At 38.0% G+C, this 20,378-nt stretch overlaps 1 protein-coding gene across 3 annotated transcripts in view; it reads right to left on the bottom strand.

Moving 5' to 3' along the window:
* LOC124612400 (transmembrane and coiled-coil domains protein 2) overlaps window positions 1-20,378 on the bottom strand; it is a 188,219-nt gene that overhangs the window by 99,327 nt on the left and 68,514 nt on the right. For all 3 annotated transcript variants that reach the window (XM_047140582.1, XM_047140583.1, XM_047140581.1), the window contains exons 5-6: window positions 7,912-8,104; window positions 7,492-7,720 (exon numbers count right to left, since the gene is read on the bottom strand). In XM_047140582.1, the coding sequence (XP_046996538.1) occupies window positions 7,492-7,720; window positions 7,912-8,104 (422 nt within the window). The remainder of the gene's footprint in view (window positions 1-7,491; window positions 7,721-7,911; window positions 8,105-20,378) is intronic.

Genomic DNA, 20,378 nt, shown 5'->3' with positions numbered 1-20,378 from the left:
TCCATCGACCAGTGATCTAGCGACTTTTTTTGGTACTATACTATGACCTCTCTTAGCATTTTTAATGCATTATGGATTTTATAATAAAAATAGCTGTGAAATATGGATTGAAATACCTTCTAGAGTGCAGGTCAAATGTAACAATGGCAACTAATAATAATAAATAAGTAAATAAAAAACTGAAATCATGATTCTGTCCAATTCTTGACCTTTTGCTCATCCTGTGATTTAGTGACCTCTAATGATACTACCTCCAAGTGTGAGGGTACGGAACTTTTCATACTTAAATTCAGCATTTTTTCCTCAATAGCCACAGGTGTGAAGTTTTCTGTACCCTTATTGTCTTTAAATGAGTGAATGTGTAGTTTATTAGTGTTACGTTAAAGATTACGCACTTTAAACAATATAGCTTGGCAATACGTATTTTTTATACGTATAATAAGTCTCAGCACAAATGTATGTTTGTGTTGTTTCATTATTTGTTTGAAGTATGCCTTGGGCAGCATGCAGTGGTTGGAGTTCAACAGCAGATGCCTTTGCATCATGGCAAGTACAGCAGAGAGTTTCCAATGCAGTATGAAGCACATAAGGGGCCTCCGCTCAGAATAAGCAACCTGAAGATTCTTTGTGGAAAAACATTCATCAATAATGTATATCAAAAATGTTCTGTAAAATAACTGTAAATCATTTTAGTGTAATTCTGATATCCATACTGAAAGTATGTTTGAACATGTTCATTCAAAAAACATACATGGATTTAGAATCCAGTGGAAACTTAAAGTATACAAAAGAAAAAGTAAATGAGTAATGCACTCAAGCTGAATATATTTCAAGAATATTTTTATAAGTTTGCCACACAGAGCCCTCTCACAAGTTGGGTCTTTCTGCTGTAATTTATTCTTGCGATATCAATTACAGTCGGTTTACCACAATAATTTTTTTTTTAAATTTGCAAACTGATTAAAATTTGGTAGCATTTTTACTCGTTATTCTAATACGTAAACACAGTTTGAAATTCACATTTGCATTCCACTTGCTAAATCATTATGATCTCTCATACACAAATGAAACGTTGCACAGGCTTCATTCAAATAAGATCTGTTTGGGGACAACATTTTCACCTTGCTATCCTTACTTAAAAATCAGCAAGATGTTTACATATTTGTACATACTAGTAACTGTGTAAGAACTCTTTATAATCAATTTGTTGAAATACAAAAGGAATTTGTGCAGTGACACAATTTAATGCTATTCCACCTGTGTTTCATGAAACTGTCAAAGTTAACCAGGACAAAAAATTGCTCCTTGTGGCTAGTGTGCAGTTTTTTGCTTACCCTTTGCAATCATTCTGCACGAGTCAAATGTCACATGAGTGTTCATCAAACACACCTGAGAGCATTGGGAACACACTATTCTGTTCAGACGCGAGTACCATCTGCCCAGCCCTAGCTAATGCTATTGGAAAAGTCATATCTGCATCAGAAAAAGTATTGGCCCCAATATGATACTCTGACTCCCTAATGATTCTAGTTTATTTAGTGGAAGCTTATAGTCAACAGTGTCAAGAGCTATGTGACCCCTCAAGTTTTCTTGTCACAATTGATTAATGGTGCGCTTCCAGGTATTCTCCTGAGAAGTTGTTATTTTCATTTTATGCACAATATTTAAACAACTGACCCAGCTGCCTTCTTCAGATGTTGTAAGTTTTGCCATTATATATTCTCGCTGCCTGGACTCCAGTCAGATTGTGATCTACTGTTGGTCTCTCACTGTTATTTGTAGCCAAATTCTATTTCTGATGCCCACTAGGCCATCTGATGCTCTTATTTTTTTGGAGCTGTCACTGATTCTATGAAACAAAATTCTCACTGTGTCTTCTAACTTTGGTGGATGTGTTAGTGGGTGAGATTTTGATAAATTGAGTGTTGGAGTCAGAGCATTATTTAAAGTGAAACTGAAACAACAACTTGGTAGAAAACCCAGAAGCACACCAGTATCACAAGCCTTAGAAAGGTCTAATAACATGGCTGCAGCACACTTATCCTTGTCAAGAGCATCAAGTACTCATTTTGTGAACTGTCCTACAGCTCATTCTGTATTGCTATCATTTCAGAAGCCAAACTAAGATTCACTTAGAAGGTTTTATTTATTGAAGTAATTCATTAACCTGTCTTTCAAAGTTGATTCTATTGTTTTTGAGAATGATGACAGCTGCATAACGAGGTCAGAAGTTGTCTCTACATTTTGTATTACATTTCTTGAGCAAAACTCTTATACTCTGTATGCATTGTTTCAGCACACATGTTGGTACTTCGTCTACACCTATCATTTTTTTTTTAATTTTTTGTACCATTTTACTGACTTCATGTTTTGTTGTTGGTAGTAGAAGCATTGTAATTAGAGCACAATCATTTACAGGTGCTAGGCCTACGAAAACGGTCATTCACATACTTTGTTGAGTGGTGTGAATCAATTATTTTATCCCACTCTCTTATCAGTAAATTATTATGCTTTTTTATGTCTCCTTGGTTCCTATTTAATGACATCCCAGACTGTTTTGGTTTTACTCTCTGCATTGTATATTATTTTGTCATGCACCAGTAACAAGAACATTACCGAGGCCAGACAGAATAAGTGTCGCCTAATTCCTGTGCAAAGGGCACAGTATTCCATGGTATTCCATTGCTGTGAAGCATGACATACAGTGTAATTAGTGTGCTGCATTTATTTACAATCAGTATAATGAGAGACTGAGCGTTATGCTGTGCTGAGGTAGGATTCCTTTGTGTGCCATGTTGTAGCAAATACAAAATGGATAACAAGGGCAAGATGACTAATATTGAAAGCGATGAATTAATTAAAGTCGCCACAAAGAAAGAAATGTCTGTAGATTCAGTTTATTCGGAATATGGTTATTCACAAATTAATTTCGGTATGAATAGTACACTAGAAGTACTGACGCAACATTCATTCACACCAATATCAAAAATTAAGCAACAGGAAGTGAAAATGGACAACCCCATGGTAGAGATTTCCCTAGTATGATGTAAGTATGTCTACAGAGTGAAGCCAGTCTTGCAAAAAGAAAAGAAAAAAAGAAAAAAAAAGGTCAAGAACATACTATGAACAGTTAAAAGAAATTTATGAAAGAAATGCAAATTGCAGGCAAGTACTGCAAAGCAGTTTAAAAAAGAAAGGGAGATTATAATTTAGCATCAGCAAGTAGTAGTTAATAAGCTGAGAAAAGATGTATCAGAGAGCGAAAATATTGCTGTCAGTAACATTGAACAAAACCACAGAAATTTCAAGGACGAGTAGAATGCGAAACACAATGAGAGGGCCTTCGAGGTAAACAACAGCAACAGTGAGATCAGTAGCACATTGTTGCAGTGGAAAATATTTGCACATTCAGTGTACAAAGATCACAAGTCCAGATTTCAAAGTCCAGGAAGTGGCCTTAAAGCAAGATGAGCTAACAGCATATGTTACACAGGTTAACGAGCTGGTGAAAAAAAAGGCACTAAGTGTGTAACCTTCAGCAAGTATAACATGTTACACGATGCCCTTGTGACTGGGCTAAGAACTGAGGCTGCATATTTGACCATACATATTGGTTGCACATCAACAGTGTCGCGCAATGTGAAGACAGATGCACTTCCTACAGAATATTGCTAACAGATTCAACTCCAAATGAGATGTACATTTATTAGAAGCTTTAGAAGTGTGTTGCCACCAGCATGGACAGAGGCAGACATGGTTTTGTATGGAGTTACTTGCATGGACGGAGATGCATACAACTGGGGAATGTAATAAGATGAAAAAGCAAGACTTACCCTACAATGAAACTGCATTTTTTGTAAAGTGTTTGTCAATGTGTACACAGAATAGCATTATCAATCTGCAGTATGATAAGAAATACTAGCTAGAGGCGGATGCAACAGTAACAGAATCCTTGGAAAAGGAATAAGGCAAGAAATGGTACTTATCTATAGCTGATGTCATAAAATTATTTAACTAGATAGATAAGAAATCTACTTGCCAAGCAGTGGCAGAACACACACATAAAAGACTGTTGTGACTGGCAAGCTTTTGGAGCCAGTGGCTCCTCCTTCAGGCAGAAGGGTTGAACGGGAAGAAAGAAGTGTGAAGGGAAAGGATGGAGAGGTCTAGGAAAAGGGGTAGATTTTAGGAAAGTCACCCAAAACCATCAGTCAGGGGATACTTACCATACGGGATGAGAAGGAAAGACTGACTGTTGGAGACTGCATCAGATGAGATCTGAAAACCTGAGAGCTTCAAGGTGGAAGACAGAGTAATACGCAAGACAGAGATTACTACTAAAACATCGTGCACGAGTTAATAAGAGTGACAAGCTAAGTGCATTGTACGTAACAGAAGTGGGAGGGTGCAGTGAAAAATAGATGCAAAAGACAATGAAAAATATAGGAAAGTAAAACAACAAATGGCAGTCTTCCACCCCAAAGCTCTCAGGTTTTCAAATCTCGTCCAATGCAGTGACCAACAATCAGTCTTTCCTTCTCATCCCGTACGGTAAGTCTCCCCTGACCTGTGGTTCTGGGTGACTTTCCCAAACTCTACCCCTTTTCCCAGACCTCACCAGTCCTTTTCCTTCACCTTCAACCCTTCTGCCTGAAGAAGGAGGCCTGGTTTGAAAGCTTGCCAACCACAACAGTCTTTTCTGCCACTGCTTGGTGAGTACATTTTTTATCTATCCAATTAAATAATTTTATCAATAATTGATATAAAATGGGGTCACGAGACATCTACAATCCGAAGTATGAAGACAGTTATGAGAGCCCTTATCAATAAAGTTGATTGGGTGAGACAATTTTTACATCAAACAGAAAGTGATGACACACAAAGGAGATACAGAACTTTTAGAGACTCACAGCAATAATAATAATAATAATTTATTTTTATTATTATTATTACTACTGCTACTACTACTACTACTACTACTACTACTACTACTACTACTACTATTACAGTACAGATCTGAGTGAAATCATTACAGATCTGAGTGAGATTATTACAAACAGGTGCATAAGCAGAACTAGAGACAACAATGTAATCACTGACAACAATTTCAAGAAAGATTTTATGGTTACAGAGACAGTGAATTTCATCAAAGACCTAGGCAGGAGAATAATAATGATAGCAGATGAAACCTGGCACAAGAGCAATTTTTGAACGAAGACCACCAAACGAACAGAGACAAGAAATGAATGATGTGTGGGGGAATGATTAATAGTTTGGAATAGGATCAGATTCAGAGCTTGGCAGAAAGGGTCATTACTTTCTACAAACCATATAAACAAGGAGGTGATGCTCAAGCAGAAGCAAGTTATCACGATCAAGCCAGAGGTCCGAGTGAGGAGCAAGAAGAATTACTTTATAAAGAAGCTAGAACAGTATTATCATTAGAGCAAAGAAGGGTGGAGAAGAATTCTCAAATTCTGGAAGACAGGTGTCTGTAATGGCAAGAAGTTTTTATGGGCTACTTTTTAAGAGAGCTGCAGATACTTCTGAATTACCAGGAAGCAGGTATAAAATTTTAGGAGCTATGGAAGTACCATATAAGCCCACCAGGAAACAAGTATCATTGGAAGCTGAAATTGGCGAATCTAAATACATTGTTGATGGCATAGTGATTCCACAACTTTGTGAGCTGACAGTTGTAGGTGGTGACAGGATGTCTGAGCATGGAATAGATTTTAATGTTGTTAAACAAGCCATGGAGATTAATAATGAAGAGTGTGTACAATGAATATTGTTAGTGGAAAGATGATTGCTATGACACTAACTTTGGCAGAATTTGTGAAATAAGAATAGAAGATCTGCAAATTGCTCAAGAAGTAGGGATGAAATGCATGACAACACCCTTGTAAAAGAACTGTTCAAGAAAATGTGACACCATATCTCAGTTGAAGAAGTACAAAAACTGACTACTATTTTAGTTTAAATTGGGGAGTCAGAAGAATAGGAAAGATATCTGCTTTAAAAAAAAAAAAAAAAAAAAAAAGAAAAAAAGAAACACACACACACACACACACACAAGAAGGAAACTCATACTGTGTACTCAGGTACTTCTATTGAGTACTTATCACTTCATTTTCCTCAATCTGCAGTACTTAATAACTTTTTTTGACTTGGCAAATAATAGAGAGAAGAAAAGGGAAAAGAGAAGAAGGAAATGGAAACCAAAAGAAAGAAAACATTATTCAAGAAACAGCAAGGAGTAGCCTCTCACAAGTCAGCAAAACTGCAGAGCAGTTGAGAACCACAAAAACAAGATTGACAATATATCTAGGTTTTGGACAAAAACTTCCTTCACCGGTAAGTAATAATACACACATTCACTTATACACACTCACTATTACATTTTCCCAGCCAACTACATTGCCCTCGGCTACAGCCTGACTGGGGTGACAGGCTAAGGCTTTGTAAGATGAAGTGAGGGAGAGGACAAAGGGTGGTTGACAGCTGGGACTGCTCCCTCCTTATACCACACTTACTCCTAACAGGTTGTCACATGGGTTGTAACCCTGTGGAATACCCAAGTGCAAGACATGTCTGATACATCCACCTAGGACATCCTATTCCAGTCCTGTCACACACATATCCTACTGTATCAGACAACAAGCTACCAACGAAAGCAATGACATCACATACCAACATGGCTGTAACTTTTGCACAGCATTTTACATGGGGCCATATTAATGAATGGCCACTAATGGACTGTGGCCAAGAACAATGTTGGCCACTCTGTGGCAGAGCACAACATGCTCAACTTCAAGGACTGCTTCACATCCTGTGGAACCTAAATTCTCTCCTCAACATCAGCTTACCCAAGTTAAATAGATGGGAATTGTCCTACAGCACACTCTTTGATGCCATAATCCTCCACACTTCTATCGTTGCTAACACTTGTCTCGTACCCACCTCCAACCTGTTAGCTAACACCCTGTTATGACAAACTTATCTTGGGAGGGGAGTATAAATGCACATGGATTTACCTGAATTGATTTTGACCCATTGGTTGTAGTCTAGAAAATGACTGCACACTACTGCAAAACACTTCCTATTATTTTAAAAAAAAGTCTGAGATCTTTGCAGACTTGTTAACTGCAATATAAGTAAATGAATGAATGCAGCTGGAGTTGATTATATCAAATGAGCTGGGCAACACGATCAATGAATGGAGAGAGAAACCGTTAAGCTGATTCTCCCACTCTCTTCTGCCCCAGGCAATCGCAGTTTCTCAATATAGAGATCAATCAGGCTGTGCCATTGTAAGAAACACACACACACACACACACACACACACACACACACACACACACACACACACAGAGAGAGAGAGAGAGAGAGAGAGAGAGAGAGAGAGAGAGAGACTCTAGTCCTCCCTGAATTTTTTTTACAGAATTTATGTTAGTCTACGTTATATTGAGACACTGTTGACAAACTTACTTCAGTCCCTGCCCCATGTCACGCAGCACCTCCCGTGGCTGCCTATGAGAGCTGGAAAGACCATGCGTCTCTAGTTCTCGAAGCCTTTTATTATAACTTTCCAACTTTTTCTGCAGTTGTGAAATGGACTGAGCTGATTTCTGATTCTTCTTCTCAAAGACTGCCTTGATTCTTGGTAGCTGGTGCTTATCAGCATTGGCAGCTAGTTTCAAATATTCATTTACATTGTCTGTAAGACAAACAAATGCATAAATTCCTATACATTCTAGCCCTAAGAGGCAGAGTAATACAAATTATAAAATGGTAAACAAAGTTTAAGACAAACTCTTCAACCTATGTTTACTAAGTGTGTCTGTATCAGCATGTTATACTATCTACTCCTTAAAAGTAGGTGTTAATTAAGACTGTATAGGTACAAACCATCTCGCGTTGTTTGTTCATCACGAATCATTTCCTTTGTCCGACCAATCTTGGACTGCATGTGTTCAATGGCAGCTCTTGTTCTTGAGAGATCAGACATACTATGCCCATCAACTTCATCACCTGACAGTGCTGCTGTTACATGTTCTGATGAACCATTGGATAACATTGATGTAGAGGGATGGTACAGCTCCTGTAAGATTATACACTGGCACATTAGAATATCAAATGCATTTTCAATATCATCACTCCTCAACTTTAATAGCAGGAAAAGAAGTGCTAATAACACCACTGCACACATCTCTATTTTCCCACTCCTGACTTCTATCAACATATTCAAAAATGTGCAACACTAACAAATACAGCAATAACATTTATGTCTATGGTGGCTCCAGGAAATAATGTCACTACTTTTTTTTCCAATCTTCCTCCTTTGTTGTGTCCATTTGCTCTTTGTAGAAAGTTCTTCACCTTTAGCAACACATCCTGATTGACATTATCCTATCCTCTGTCACCTCCTCCAAGACTTCCTTCCTTCTACTCTAACTTTGGAAATGGACTGTGTTCCAGAAGCTTAAACTTCAATAGTTATTTTTGAGAAAGGGATTTTTTACACACATGCATAATTTTGGCTGACTCATCATTTTAATCATTTTTATTTCTATCTATAAACAACAGCTGAATGAAAATGATATTAAACAATATGAATGTTTAGTGATTGCACATAACCAGTCAAAAAAGCAATGTAATTATTAATTGTCAAATTTTTTGAATAAAAAGAAGGAAAACAGAGTAATGAAATAAGATATGATAAGCAAAAGATTAAAAATGTTAACATAAAAAAAAGAAAATAACAAGGAACTCCAACTTTTAGAGAAGGTGTAGATTCAGCTATCCGGAGAAAATAAAAACTTTGAGGAATAGAGGATTTGAAGGAGAATGAGTAACATAGGATGGGAATGCATAACTTTCAATATGAGGAAAATTATGCATATACTCATAAATCCAGCAGCTGGAAGCCGTATATCTTTTAGAATAACTGAGCTGTATATCTTTTAGAATAAAATTCAGTCGCCAGTTGCAAATATATTACGCTTTACCAGTTTCAACAAATTAATTTGCCATCTTCAGAAGCCTACAAAATTAGGGATGTTATAAATCTTTAGACCTTGGTTCTTCATTTATATGAAGTATAAGAAGTATACAAGAGGAGGCCCAAAAATAACTGGAATTTAACAGTTGCACATGCACACTTCGTAGTTACGCATTCTGCTGCTAGGTAGTTTTAGTTTGAGGTCTCCTACATCACTCACTAATAAGTTGGCATCAGTCAGAATTAAGTAGTTAGTTTGTGGTGTTCATAGTTTGTGTTACTATTTCAACCTTTCGGCAATTAATGACATGGTCAACAAGGAGGAGCAAAGAGTTTGTGTGAAACTGTGTTTTCTGTTATGGAGAACTGTAGCTGAGACTACTGGGATGCTTCAGCACGCCTTTACTGATGAAGCTTTGGGAAAATTGCAGGTCTACGAGTGGGTTTCTTATTTCTAACCTGGCAACATGTCAACTGAAGACACATCACACCCCAGTTGTCCTTCGACAGGAAGAAATGATGGAAACAATGCCACAATCAAACATCCAATTGATGATGACCATCCAGGGACCATTGATCAAATCTCAGAGGAAACTAAAGGGTCGTGGAGCATCACACCCCAGTTGTCCTTCGACAGGAAGAAATGATGGAAACAATGCCACAATCAAACATCCAATTGATGATGACCATCCAGGGACCATTGATCAAATCTCAGAGGAAACTAAAGGGTCGTGGAGCATGGTCTAGCAAATTTTAACCAAAAATTTGCACATGAGAAAGGTGTCTGCAAAATTTGTTCCTCGCTTGCTCACAGATGACCAAAGAGAAAAACGTGTGAATGTTTACCACGACATGAAGACTGAAGTGCAGAACAACCCAAATTTTCTTAAAAGAACTGTGGCTGGGGATGAGAGTTGGTGCTATGGCTATGATCCAGAGTCAAACCAAGCATTCAGCCAGTGGAAAACTTAAACATACCATGGCTCAAGAAAGAATGTCAAGTGTGATATAGTGTGAAAACAATGTTTATTTGTCATTTGATGTCAATGAAATTGTCCACAAGGAGTTCGTTTCTCTGGGACAAACAGTTATGCGATGAATACAGCCAGACCATTGGAGAAATGGGAGCTCACCTGATCTGGCTTTGCCCCTCCACCCCCACCCCCCTCCCCAGATGAAGCAAACTCTGAAAGGAAAGATATTCAGTGATGTGGATGACATCAAAGAAAACACACTAACAGCATTGAAAAGCATTCTGCAGCATGAGTTCCAGAACTGCTTTCAGCTGCGGCAAAAGTGTTGGAACAAGTGCATCATTAATGCATATGGATAATACTTTGAAAGGGAAAAAGGACTATGAATGTAGAGTTCAATAAACATGCAAAATAACAAAAATCCTGGTTATTTTTGCTCTCCCCCCCCCCTCCCCCCCTGCCCCAGTCATATTACATATTATTGGTTTAGCCCATGTCAATATCTCCTTCACAGAAGCATAATGCTATATAACTGCTTCAGTTTCAATGGTCAGCAATATCACCAAGCTTGCTATTGAGAATTGCCTTGCTAGATTTCTACTTGACATTTTTCTTAATTCCCACCCCACTCTAAACAATAGCATTTATTTCTACAGATGATACGTTGTGATACTGTCACTGTATTACAGGGAGATGTGAAGAACGTCAAATCACTTCGTGGGTCACTAAACTGCTTCTACCCTAAAATTAAATTTACATATGAAATACAAAATCAACATGAAGAACTGAGTTTTCTGGACCTGAAACCATGTTTAGTATAATGGTAAAATTACCTTTGTTATTTACAGGAAACTCATCACAACAGATACCATCATTCATGCCTATTCTTGCTGCCCCTTTAAGCACAATTGGCATTCTTTCACACTATGACCGACAGTATTATTGAGGTGCTTCCAACCCCTTCTGCTACTATTACGCAACTTAGTAACTTAAAGGTATATAGCAGTCAAAAATGGGCATCAAGCAGTCCTTGTACAAAAACTTTATAATAATAAAACCAACAAGAATATAAATTCCTCTACACTCAATAAAAATGGCATTACCATTAAGAAATGCATAACTACCCCATTTCTAGGTGACATTTTGTATTGTGTACATAATTTATTTAAAAAATATGACACCACTGTGTCCTTTACCACCAATAACATCACAAGTTGCTCTTTATACACAATGAGGAACCTCCAACTGACAAATTTCTCACAACTGGAGTATATAAAACACCATGTAAACATGTTCAAGTTTTCATATAGTACTAGCAGGTAGGGCATTTAAGACCCACTTCTGTGGGCACTTTCTCAACAAAGACAGTAAGAATTCATGTTAGTTAACTTTTGTAGAACATTTCAAAATAGAGAAACACATTCTTTCTCCTAAATCCTTGCTTAAAACTGAAATTTTGCAGATATGTGACAAGCGCTACAAAAATGGACCTTTTACAACAATTTGAAATATATAAACATTCCCACCTAAATTCAAAATATTCCTTGAATGATCAACTTGATTAAAAAAATAAAAAAACAGACACTGTTTTGACCACATACCACCTCCTACAAAATGTGAAAATTTGCCCATTCCCTTTATATACTAGAACTATGTGCCATGTTTTTTCCCCAAATGTACTATATATAACTTCTTTATACACCTGGGTTATACTTTTATACCATTTTATATATGTTCCTTGCTGCTAGCATAATAGCTTGACATGTACATAGTTGTGATTCAGTCACCGTAAGTTGTCAGTCTGAGTTATATTATAGTAATCACATACAATATGTACATTTCTGGACATATCATTGAATTATGAATCTACGAAGAAGATACTGACATCTGCTAAACCAGTACTAAGTAAGTTACTGTAATACATTGCTTATACTTCACATAAATTTATAGCCAAGGGCTAAAGACTTATGATATTCCTAATTTTGTAGGCTTCTGAAGACGGCAAATTAATTTGTCAGAACCAGTAAAGCATAATAAGAATATATTTGCAATTGATGACTGAATTTCATTCTAAAAAAATTTAAGTGAATACTATTTTCAGGTGTATGGACTCAATGTAAAACTGTTAGTGTATACAGACATAACCTTGTATTCCTAACAGGAAACCGATAATTTCTGATTTATATAGTAATGTATGAATTTTTTTTTTACTGATAGGAAAAGTATAGTTACTGCAATCTTGTATGTAAATAGATATGTGAACTAGAACTATGGCAATGTACAAACTCTGCTTGTTATACGTACAACAAATAAGTAAAGTAAATTAATTTCACAACTTACAAATTACACATTGGTTTGTAGTAATCTTATTTCCTTTTCATTTAATACTTCTTTCTCGAGTTTCAAAGATTTAGAAACAGGAAATTACTTTTCCAGACATTTTGACTGTTGCCCTCAATTGTCTTAAGAAGCAAAAGTTTTACTGACATTTGTATTCTCTTTTCTCTTTTGTCTTATTTCCTTTTCAAATTATTAATAGTGCATATCTTGTTGAGCATTTGCGTTATTCACTCTTACATTTCTGATCTTTGGAAAGTTTCGATTCCGTCCACATCTTTGGAATCTCTGCAACTTTCCTCTAATTTTCTAAAGCCTCATTGTACTTATCAAACAATTATAAGCAAAGTCTTCATTTTACCACTTATCACTGCCAGGTAGACACATAATTTTGATTTTTCATCAAGTTTTTATTTTGGACTTCAATTTTAAATTGAACATGAATAAAATATTATGACTGTTTTCAAACTGAGGCAGTTGTTTATTAAGAATTGTGTCTAAGGGTGTGTCTCAAAATTAATTATTTTGTCCTTAAAACCATACTAACCAACATGTGAAATTTGCAAAGCTTTCAACAATCCTATGCATCTGTCATCACTTACAGTATCCTATGTTTCAATGCTTTGTCCTCTATTGTAGGTTACCACCATCAAGACGTCTGTTCTAGTTACAGTACAGTTATAAATGTAATTACTGTGTCTCCATGACAATCATCACCATATGACAAGGAAGCTACTAAAGTAATGTTGTCAGGGGAGAAAGAGTTTTTAAGAGATTTAATTGGCTAATAGTATAAAAATAAATGGAAGCAGCTACATCAATGTAGCAATGCTACTGCTATGTTGTTATTTTTGTTGTTGTTGTTGTTGTTGTTGTTGTTGCAGTCTTCAGTCCAGAGACTGGTTTGATGCAGCTCCCTCCGCTACTCTATCCTGTGCGAGCCTCTTCATCCCCGAATAACTACTGCAACCTATATCCTTCAGAATCTGCTTATTGTATTCATCTCTTCATCTCCCTCCACGATTTTTACTCTCCATGCTTCCCTCCAATACCAAATTGGTAATACCTTGATGTCTCAGAACATTTCCTACCAACCGATCCCATGTTCCAGTCAAGTTGTGCCACAAATTCCTCTTTTCCCCAATTCTACTCAGTACCTACTCATTAGTTACATGATCTATCCATCTTCTTCTGTAGCACCACGTTTAGAAATCTTCTGTTCTCTTCTCGTCTACATGTTTATCATCCATGTTTCATTTCCATACATATACCTTCAGAAAAGACTTCCTAACACTCAAACCTATATACAATGTTAACAAATTTCTCTTCTTCAGAAATGCTTTCCTTGCCATTGCCAGTCTACATTTTATATCCTCTGTACTGCGACCAACATCAGTTATTTTGCTTCCCAAACAGCGAAACTCATCTACTACTTTAGGTGCCTCATTTCCTAATCTGACTCCCTCAGCATCACCTGATTTAATTAGACTACATCCCATTATCCTCGTTTTGCTTTTGTTGATGTTCATCTTACATCCTCCTTTCAAGACACTGTCCATCCCGTTCAGCTGCTCTTCCAGGTTCTTTGCTGTCTCTGACAGAATTACAATGTTGTTGGCAAACCTCAAAGTTTTTATTTCTTCTCTGAGGATTTTAATTCCTACTCCAAATTTTTCTTTTGTTTCCTTTACTGCTTGCTCAATGTATAGATTGAATAAAATCGGGGATAGGCTAAAATCCTGTCTCACTCTCTTCCCAACCACTGCTTCCCTTTCATACCCCTCAACTCTTATAACTTCCATCTGGTTTCTGTACAAGTTTTAAATAGCCTTCGGCTCCCTGTATTTTATCCCTGCCACATTCAGAATTTGAAAGAGAGTATTCCAGTCAACATTGTCAATAGCTTTATCTAAGTCTACAAATGCTAGAAATGCTGGTTTACCTTTCTTTAGCCCATCTCCTAAGATAAGTGGTAGGGTCTCCCAAGGTCAGCTTCTATTAGTTTTTCCATTCATCCATAAAGAATTCATGTTAGTATTTTGGAACTGTGACTTATTAAACTGATAGTTCAGTAATTTTCACACCTGTCAACACCTTCTTTCTTTGGGATTGGAATTATTATATTCTTCTAGAAGTCTGAGAGTATATCACCTGCCTCATATCTTGCTCACCAGATGAAAGAGTTTTGTCATGGCTACCTCTCCCACGGCTATCAGTATTTCTAATGTGACTCTTGAAGTTTTCCCAGCGTATCGAATATTCCACAAGATTTCGGGATTGCAGCCGGATCTCATCGACTTCTTTCCACGATATTTCGGCTGACAACCTTACAGCCATCTTCAGGCGAGTGTCAAACACTCGCCTGAAGATGGCTGTAAGGTTGTCAGCCGAAATATCGTGGAAAGAAGTCGATGAGATCCGGCTGCAATCCCGAAATCTTGTGGAGTATTTCTAATGTTATAATGTCTACTCCCAGGGCCTTGTTTTGACTTAGGCATTTCAGCACTCTGTCAAATTCTTCATGCAGTATCATATCTCCCATTTCATCTTCATCTATGTCCTTTCCCATTTCCATAATACTGCCCTCAAGTACATCACCCTTGCATAAACTCTCTATATACTCCTTCCACCTATCTGCTTTCCCTTCTTTGCATAGGATTGGTTTTACATCTGTGCACTTGATATTCATATTCTTGATATTCATGTTCTTTTCTCCAAAGATCTCTTTAATTTTCCTGTAGGCAGTATCTACCGTATTTACTCGAATCTAAGCCGCACTTTTTTTCCGGTTTTTGTAATCCAAAAAACAGCCGGCAGCTTAGAATCAATTGCAAAGTAAGTGGAAATTCTGTAAGATATTGCTAGGCGCCGCCACATCTAACTTCTGCCGTCGAATATATGTAGCGCCACACAGGCATACTTTGCAGGCACAAAGATAAATACTGGTGCCAAAACCTCTGTGTCAGTAAATAAATTTAAAAAAAGGGTGGAAGACGAGTTTTTTCTCCGCCCCGAGTTTCGCCCACTGCATTTTCATACATTATCCAACGAAATAAATACAAATTCCGTATTGTTCATCTTCGAATGCAGCAGCATTTCAAAGTACTACGAAAATCCAACTGGCATGACTGTTTGGGATGTTTGTCAATATGGCCAACTCTACGTTCTGAATTTTTTCCTATCTGTGAGAAGAGATGGTTGCTAATAGGAACTTTTATAAATTGTGAATCACATGCAGGATTCTCGTCACCATAAGAACAATACGAATATAAACATTTTGCCATGTATTGTTTCGTGTTTGCTGCTATCTCATTTAAATCCTGTCTGCCTAATAAACTACGAAACTAGAGTGAGACAACAGCAAACGCGGAAGAATAAACATATCATGTCATGTTTATATTCGTGTTATTCTTATGCCTAATAGTGACACAGTCAGAAATGAAGCACGGTAATTGACAAGATTTTTAAATCTAATGTGACTAATTTCTTTACAGAATGCAATGTACTAAAGAGGCGTCTGCAAAGATTTTCAAACGGAGAAAATGTTTCGCTAAACTCTCGTTGCGAGCATCTTCTGTCATACGCAGTCTATTATTTGCTCCTTGTTGATCTTTATCAAAGAAAACAGGAGACAATTTCTCTCTTTTTTTTATCATAAGCGGCGGTAGTGCACACAAGAGCAAGCCGTGCCGCGAGTGGTGACAGGTCGTAAACACGCATTATCGGAATGCGACAAACAATGCACGACACATTAAAATAATGCAGTTTCATTTTAGAGTGACGTAAACGCCTATAACAAAGAGAATAGCTCTTATCAGATCAAAGAAAAATAAGCAATCAATTCAAACCAGACGAAGCACACGAAAAAGGAAGGGTACCCATATAAATACGGACGGAGCGCCTGACGCATAGCAGTGGTTACCTGGTAAAGCGTAACTGCTAAGCTTACGACTCGAACCAAACTACTATAGCTGTATCGTCATTCATTCGACCTAAATTGTGTCTCATATCACAATGGACCAACTTTGTTTCAATTTGGAGGTGCGGCCTAATTTTTTTCTCTTCCCTTGAATTTCGAGTCTCAAATTTCAGGTACGCCTTAGATTCGGGAAATTTTTTTTTTTCCTTGATTTCGAGTCTTATTTTTCAGGTGCGGCTTTACATTCGAGTGTGGCTTAGATTCGAGTAAATACGGTATCCTACCACTAGTGTTATCTGCTTCTACATCCTTAGATTTGTCCTCTAGCCATCACTGCTTAACCATTTTGCACTTCCTGTTGATCTCATTTTTGAGATGTTTGTATTCCTTTTTGCCTGCTTCATTTATTGCATTTTTATATTTTCTCCTTTCATCAATTAAATTCAATATCTCTTCTGTTATCCAAGGATTTCTGCTAACCCTCATCTTTTTACCAACTTGATCCTCTGGTGCCTTCACTATTTCATCAATCAAAGATACCCATTCTTGTTCTACTGTATTTCTTTCCCCTATTCTTGTCAATTAACAGTTCATAACCAATAAATTGTGGTCATTGTCCACATCTGCCCCCGGAAATCTCTTACAATTTAAAACCTGGTTCCGAAATCTCTGCCCTATCATTATACAATCTATCTGAAACCTTCCAGTACCACCAGGCCTCTTACATGTGTACAACCTTCTTTCATTATTCTTAAAGCAAGTGTTAGCTATGATTAAGTTACGCTCTGTGCAAAATCCTACCAGGTGGCTTCCTCCTCCATTCCTTAACACCAGTCCAAAATCACCTACTACTATTCCTTCTCTTCGTTTTCCTACTATTGAATTCCAGTCCCCCATGACTATTAAATTTTTGTCTCCCTTAACTATCTGAATAATTTCTTTTATCACATAATAGATTTCTTCAATCTCTCTATCATCTGCAGAGCTAGTTGGCATATAAACTTGTACTACTGTGGTAGGTGTAGCCAATGGCCTGGCCACATTGGCAACAGATCACCGAAGTTAAGCACTGTCAGGCTGGGTTAGCACTTGGATGGGTGACCCTCTGGTCTGCCGAGTGCTGTTGGCAAGCGGCGTGCACTCAGTCCTTGTGAGGCAAACTGAGGAGTTACTTGATTGAGAAATAGCGGCTCGTCTTGGAAACTGGCATACAGCCAGGAGAGCGGTGTGCTGACCACATTCCTCTACAAATCCGCATCAGGTGACACCTGTGAGCTGAGGACGACACGGTGGCCAGTCAATACCATTGGGTCCGCCAGGGCCTGTGGGCGGAGTTTGCGTTTTTACTGTGGTAGGTGTGGGCTTCTTGTCTATCTTGGCTACAATAATGCATTTACTATGCTGTTCGTAGTAGCTTATCCGTGTTCCTATTTTAATTCATTATTAAACCTACTCCTGCATTACCCATATTTGATTTTGTATTTATAACCCTGTATTCACCTGACCAGAAGCCTTGTTTCTCCTGCCACCGAACTTCACTAATCCCCACTATAACTAACTTTAACCTATCCATTTCCATTTTTAAATTTTATAACCTACCTGCCCGATTAAGGGATCTGACACTCCACACTCCATTCTGTAGAACACCAGTTTTGTTTCTCCTCATAAAGACATCCTCCTGAGTAGTCCCCACCCAGAGATCCAAATGGGGAATTATTTTACCTCCAGAATATTTTACCCTAGAGGATGCCATTATCATTTAACCATGCAGTTAAGGTGCATGTTCTTGGGAAACATTGCAACTGGGGTTTCCCCTTACTTTCAGGTGTTCACAGTACCAGCACAGCAAGGCCGTTTTGGTTGATGTTACAAGACCAGATCTGTGAATCATCCAGACTGTTGCCCCTGCAACTACTGAAACGGCTGCTGCCCCTGTTCAGTAACTACACATTTGTCTGGCATCTCAACAGATACCCCTCCATTGTGGTTGCACCTACGGTACTGTTATCCATATTGCTGAGGCACGCAAGCCTCCCCACCAAACAGTAAGGTCCATGGTTCTTGCTATACCTGGTCACAACTGAGAAATATTGGTGTGTTATGCTCTTTCAAGGCATATTAAATTTCTTAGCCCCAATCCATATTCACCGACTATGTTTCCTTCTCTCCCTTTTCCTATACTCGAATTCCAGTCACCCATGACTATTAAATTTTCGTCTCCCTTCACTATCTGAATAATTTCTTTTATTTCATCATACATTTCTTCAATTTCTTCATCATCTGCAGAGCTAGTTGGCATATAAACTTGTACTACTGTAGTCGGTGTGGGGTTCGTATCTATCTTGGCCACAATAATGCGTTAACTATGCTGTTTGTAGTAGCTTACCCGCATTCCTATTTTCCTATTCATTATTAAACCTACTCCTGCATTACCCCTATTTGATTTTGTGTTTATAACCCTGTAGTCACCTGACCAGAAGTCTTGTTCCTCCTGCCACCGAACTTCACTAAGTCGAAACAAGGCCCCTGGAGTAGACAACATTCCATTGGAACTACTGACGGCCTTGGGAGAGCCAGCCCTGAGCCAAAACTCTACCATCTGGTGAGCAAGATTTATGAAACAGGCAAAATACCCTCAGACTTCAAGAAGAATATAATAATTCCAATCCCAAAGAAAGCAGGTGTTGACAGATGTGAAAATTACCGAACTATCAGTTTAATAAGTCACAGCTGCAAAATACTAACAAGAATTCTTTACAGACAAATGGAAAAACTAGTAGAAGCCAACCTCGGGAAAGATCAGTTTGGATTCCGTAGAAACACTGGAACACGTGAGGCAATACTGACCTTATGACTTATCTTAGAAGAAAGATTAAGGAAAGGCAAACCTACGTTTCTAGCATTAGTAGACTTAGAGAAAGCTTTTGACAATGTTGACTGGAATACTCTCTTTCAAATTCTAAAGGTGGCAGGGGTAAGATACAGGGAGCGAAAGGCTATTTACAATTTGTACAGAAACCAGATGGCAGTTACAAGAGTCGAGGGACATGAAAGGGAAGCAGTGGTTGGGAAGGGAGTAAGACAGGGTTGTAGCCTCTCCCCGATGTTGTTCAATCTGTATATTGAGCTAGCAGTAAAGGAAACAAAAGAAAAATTCGGAGTAGGTATTAAAATCCATGGAGAAGAAATAAAAACTTTGAGGTTCGCCGATGACATTGTAATTCTGTCAGAGACAGCAAAGGACTTGGAAGAGCAGTTGAATGGAATGGAAAGTGTCTTGAAAGGAGGATATAAGATGAACATCAACAAACGCAAAACGAGGATAACGGAATGTAGTCTAATTAAGTCGGGTGATGCTGAGGGAATTAGATTAGGAAATGACACACTTAAAGTAGTAAAGGAGTTTTGCTATTTGGGGAGCAAAATAACTGATGATGGTCGAAGTAGAGAGGATATAAAATGTAGACTGGCAATGGCAAGGAAAGCGTTTCTGAAGAAGAGAAATTTGTTAACATTGAGTATAGATTTACGTGTCAGGAAGTCATTTCTGAAAGTATTTGTATGGAGTGTAGCCATGTATGGAAGTGAAACATGGACGATAACCAGTTTGGACAAGAAGAGAATAGAAGCTTTCGAAATGTGGTGCTACAGAAGAATGCTGAAGATTAGATGGGTAGATCACATAACTAATGAGGAGGTATTGAACAGGATTGGGGAGAAGAGACTTTGTGGCACAACTTGACTAGAAGACGGGATCAGTTGGTAGGACATGTTCTGAGGCATCAAGGGATCACCAATTTAGTATTGGAGGGCAGCGTGGAGGGTAAAAATCGTAGAGGGAGACCAAGAGATGAATACACTAAGCAGATTCAGAAGGATGTAGATTGCAGTAGGTACTGGGAGATGAAGAAGCTTGCACAGGATAGAGTAGCATGGAGAGCTGCATCAAACCAGTCTCAGGACTGAAGACCACAACAACAACAACAACAACAACATGCTCTTTTAAGTGTGATGAATTCAACCTAGCCTGATGTGGCGCCCATGGAAGCCTTATCTAAAGACAGGTAGGCTAATTCTGGAAGCCATGGAGATGGTAGCTCACAACCATTATTGCAGATCATGTTAACTGACTGCATGATCATTC

Source organism: Schistocerca americana, chromosome 4 (genome assembly GCF_021461395.2).
Source record: "Schistocerca americana isolate TAMUIC-IGC-003095 chromosome 4, iqSchAmer2.1, whole genome shotgun sequence".
Taxonomy (NCBI): Eukaryota; Metazoa; Arthropoda; class Insecta; order Orthoptera; family Acrididae; genus Schistocerca; species Schistocerca americana.
This window is presented reverse-complemented; position numbering and strand designations above follow the sequence as displayed.